Source organism: Cryptotermes secundus, unplaced genomic scaffold (assembly GCF_002891405.2).
Source record: "Cryptotermes secundus unplaced genomic scaffold, Csec_1.0 scaffold709, whole genome shotgun sequence".
Lineage (NCBI taxonomy): Eukaryota > Metazoa > Arthropoda > Insecta > Blattodea > Kalotermitidae > Cryptotermes > Cryptotermes secundus.
Genome location: NW_019738358.1, coordinates 1,754,642 through 1,758,776, shown reverse-complemented (window position 1 = coordinate 1,758,776; position 4,135 = coordinate 1,754,642). Strand labels below are relative to the sequence as shown.

Below are 4,135 nucleotides of genomic sequence, written 5' to 3'. Positions count from 1 at the left end.
CTTCTTCCTCCAAAGACGCATCCATGACTATTTACCGCTGCGATACCGAGCGGTCTACCGAGTGCGCTCGGTAGACCGAAATACCGAGGCGATATACCGACTGCGATAATATCGCGTTCCTCGGAGTACCGCGCCAGTGTGCGGGCCTCCATTTACCGCAATGTAATTAGATATCGTCCCGTACCGTACCGAGCTGAGTATCGCGTCTGTGTGTGGGAGCCTTAAAGGTGTAATCACCCAGAAGACCACAATCTCGACTGTTTACCTTCAGTTCTTAGCGTAACGATACCACGGGAGTCTGTACATAGTTGCTCGAAAAATGCACCTTCATTAATCAAGCCAATACGTGTGTGTGTGTAGTGTGAGAGACTGTTTAAAAACATTACACAAACTACGAATATTTAGTAGGTACTACCGAATGAGAACGGCATGCGGTAACGTACTTGGCTGAGGCACTACGCTACAAGCCGGGAAGATCGTGGGTTCGTATCCCGATGAGGTAATTGGATTTTTCAAACGACCTAATCTTTCTAGCTCTATCATGGCCTTGGAGTCGAATCAGCTTCTAACACAAATGAGAATCAAGAATCCTTCTTTGGGCCGGGGGGGGAGGGCGGTCTGCGCGTAAGGCTGACCTCACCGACATCTTTGAGAAAATGTGAGAACCTCAACGTCTCTGTTACGGCCCAAATTTGAGATTGGAGATGGTATGGTATTACCCAAAAGCTAGAGACTTGCGAAAAGAGTTTCGCAGCTATTGCCGTAAATTGTAAACACCAGGACTGGTAATTAGGTTAAGAATGTGAAGACTCAGCAAGTCTCGGTGTACTCACAAAGCCAGTAGCTACCTCACTCGTACACTGGATTCAATCGCAAGAGACTGCTTACACAGCAATAAGACGCAAGGGGTCCGCCCACAACCACCCAGGAGAGCCAATGAGGAGGTTATTATGAGGATTGAGGGCACTGAGGGGGAGTCACCTACCCTCTGTCGTCAATGCCGAATCAGCGAATTAAAACGATAAATTAGGGAACTTCGGGGGATTTGGAGCACGTTCTATCACAGAATATTCGGTTGTCAGCCGGAGGCTCTCGGCGACATGTATACCATAAGAGGGTGGATGACGGCAGTGATCTACATATGTATTGCAAGTAAGTCTCTTTGCTCATATACGCCATGCTGTTAAAGGTTATTGTTAATACCAGTGTTATTGTGAGATAATGAGGCAGTATCCAGTGAACCAAGTGAGAGTCAGGGTAGAACAGGGTAGGAATGAATGTACAGTAGCAGACGATGATAGGAGCGCAGTTTCAGAGCACCTCCCCTTCACAAACTAGGATGGTAGAATGAGTTAAGCGAGAAGTGTCATGTCAACAGATAAGAGCAGGCCTTTTTCTTAATGTGTTTATTATTGTAAATAGACAGTGTACATATTGGAAAATGTACGCAGGGAGTTCTGATTCACCTGTTAGTAACCATCCCGACCTCAACCGATCCCGGGCTTCCCTAGCCAAGACAGCCGACGGCAGCCGAGTGCAACGTAGATGTTAGCAAAAGAGTAATAACCGATGAAAGTATTCATAAGTCCTCACCCCCTCCCCCTGAGGTGTAACAGTCTCATAGCCCTAATGGACCTTCACGGCTTGTTACAGGGATAGTTTTACTGCCGAATGAGATTTCATGCCATGAAAGGTAAGTCTACAGCTATAGGAGAAATTACACAGATTTTGCCTAAGGAAACTGAGGAAAGAAGTGAACCGCTCCATCCCCAGCCCATAGAAAGTGAACGTGCATAAACACTTTTTACATTTGAAGTCACATAAACTATACACCACCAAAACCATGAACATCGCAGTAGAGTATACGGAAAAGATAAAGTTGAGATAGGCTTCCACGCATGTTCAGCTTCGCACTAGACTAATGTGAATGATAAATTACCCACTCCGGCTATCTTTATCCCGGTATTCAATAGGTATGAATCTGAGTGAGCCTGGGCCGTCTTCTGAACGTGTTGGTGAAAATAGAAATTCCTAAACCCATACAGGGCGTCGAACCCCAGCCATTTATTTCACAGATGTTGAATTAAGAAACAAACAGTAGCTCCTGACAGTTCAGTGCTTGTATAACACACGTTTCTCTGTCATCATACCAGACAACGTATTTTCAATCGATGCAAGCAATCTAATTGAGACATTGCTGTAATATGCACGCGAAGTCACGAAATTCTCCGTAGTGTACAATGTTGCATAATCAATTCTTTCGCTTGCTGTCTGGAAATGCAAACTGACGATCACCTGTTTAACTTTCTTGACGACTGCTACAAAGGAAACGAGCGTTACATGGAAGGGAGGTCATCAAATATTAACGTTATATTAGACACAAATTCATAATCGATACTATTGATTATTGCAAGTAATGAAAAAAAAAATGAAGATGTAGACTGTATTTGTATTTAATAAGAGGAGTACATACCTTACAGATACCTGATTGGTTTTGGTGTTCATTTATTTCTGCTGCAAATCTTGTAGGGCAATCTTCGTTTCATTAAACATGTAAACACACAGTTTGAAATCTCTTGTAGGACACCTGTTTGAAAAGGGAAAGACACATTTACTCCAACCCACTTGTCAATTTACCTTTCTGTTATTACATCCTATCACTATTCCTACAACGTATTGGTGGAAAACTAAATCTTTAGTAAGTATTACGCACTTATTGAATCACATTAACGTTCTATACTTTTCAATAAAACTTGTTTATAATAGCAAAACAAATTTTCATTTCAATACGTAACCATTTTACTTCTACCCAGAGAAATATGAAAAATAAAAGCTATAGTTTCGAGTGGTTTCACATACAGACGACCTGTTTTAAAATCTTCACACTCTTAAACTTATAACTATTGGACTAGAGTAAAAAATATATTTTTCTTATATGCCTATTTCGTTAAATAGTCAGCACACACACAAAAACATGATGTAAAAGCTATAGATAATTTAACTTTAAGTTATGTACAGTATACGTTTGCAATACGCGCTGTTGATGAAAGATCGATGTGTTAGATTCGAGCTTCTTGAGATATTTACATTTGACAGATGCAAAACAAAATTAAATTTATCGAACAACTTTCAGCATAGCTTTACCTTTCCAAAATTAAATTCCATCTAAATTCGATCAGTGGTTTGCACACGAAACATGCGCATGGAAAACCCACCATCATCCGCTCCTTATTTTCACCTTGTGCACACATAAGTTTGTTCCGGTCTGGCTTGGCCGACATGTACTTCCGTTGGTGGTTACGGTCGTTACCAACGTTTTGGATCTTTTGAATAAATGTTCTGTCTCAACCAGCACAGCAGAAGGCGCCATTCATCGCCTTTCATTACGTTTCCACAATTTAGAAGACAACAATCAAGAAAACTTTAAAAGGAAGATATCGAATGAATGATTAATTCTTGAATTCATTCTTTCCACTTTTGTTTACATGATTCGATAGTTTGCAACATTCGAACTATTCGACGTTTATTCGAATGCGCACACCAGCTTTCGATTGCTGAATGTTAAATGCTGTTAGTGGAACGCAGCGGGGATTGAAATATTGTGTAGTAGGGATACTGCTTCCAAATAAGCGTGAATGTAGTAAAATTATAACTAACTGTGAGAGACATTAATTTCATATATCAGTATGATTCGCATTCAAGCACAGCCAGACAGAATTGATCCTGCAGAAGAGAAAAAGAAATCGAGGGAAAATGTAATAGCAAATGTGACTACATTTGCACTTCTCATTGCACTTATCAGATCGGGTACGTAACTGTTTGCGGAACACATTATACACATTTTATAACGGGCTGAAATGCACTGGATTTGAAACTAATTTCCTGTGTGACATGTCGCCTGCTAATGGACGTACTTAACCTCCAGGTTCAGACTTTTCAGCTTGATATGGTTGTTATACCACAAATCAGATATTAATTTCCTGTTCGTTCATTTTACAGTTCCATATGCACTTCGGCAGTTCCAGTAATTAAGGCGCAGTTCATTTAAATAAACGCTGTACAGTAAACTACATTGCGTTTTATAAATCGAGTTATAATTGTAATGTTACAATCAATAAATAATCTCTGATACAAG

At 40.6% G+C, this 4,135-nt stretch overlaps 1 protein-coding gene and 1 long non-coding RNA gene across 2 annotated transcripts in view; one reads left to right on the top strand and one right to left on the bottom strand.

The window, feature by feature from the left end:
* LOC111870889 (glutamate receptor 2) overlaps nucleotides 1-3,229 on the bottom strand; it is a 16,624-nt gene extending 13,395 nt beyond the window's left edge. The window contains exons 1-2 of the mRNA XM_023863511.2: nucleotides 3,145-3,229; nucleotides 2,474-2,587 (exon numbers count right to left, since the gene is read on the bottom strand). Coding sequence (XP_023719279.1) covers nucleotides 2,474-2,505 — 32 coding nt within the window. The 5' untranslated portion in view covers nucleotides 2,506-2,587; nucleotides 3,145-3,229. The remainder of the gene's footprint in view (nucleotides 1-2,473; nucleotides 2,588-3,144) is intronic.
* A 210-nt stretch (nucleotides 3,230-3,439) lies between these two features.
* Nucleotides 3,440-4,135, top strand: LOC111870890. Its single transcript, XR_002843943.2, has 2 exons — nucleotides 3,440-3,807; nucleotides 4,000-4,135. It is a non-coding gene; the product is annotated as an uncharacterized LOC111870890 (long non-coding RNA).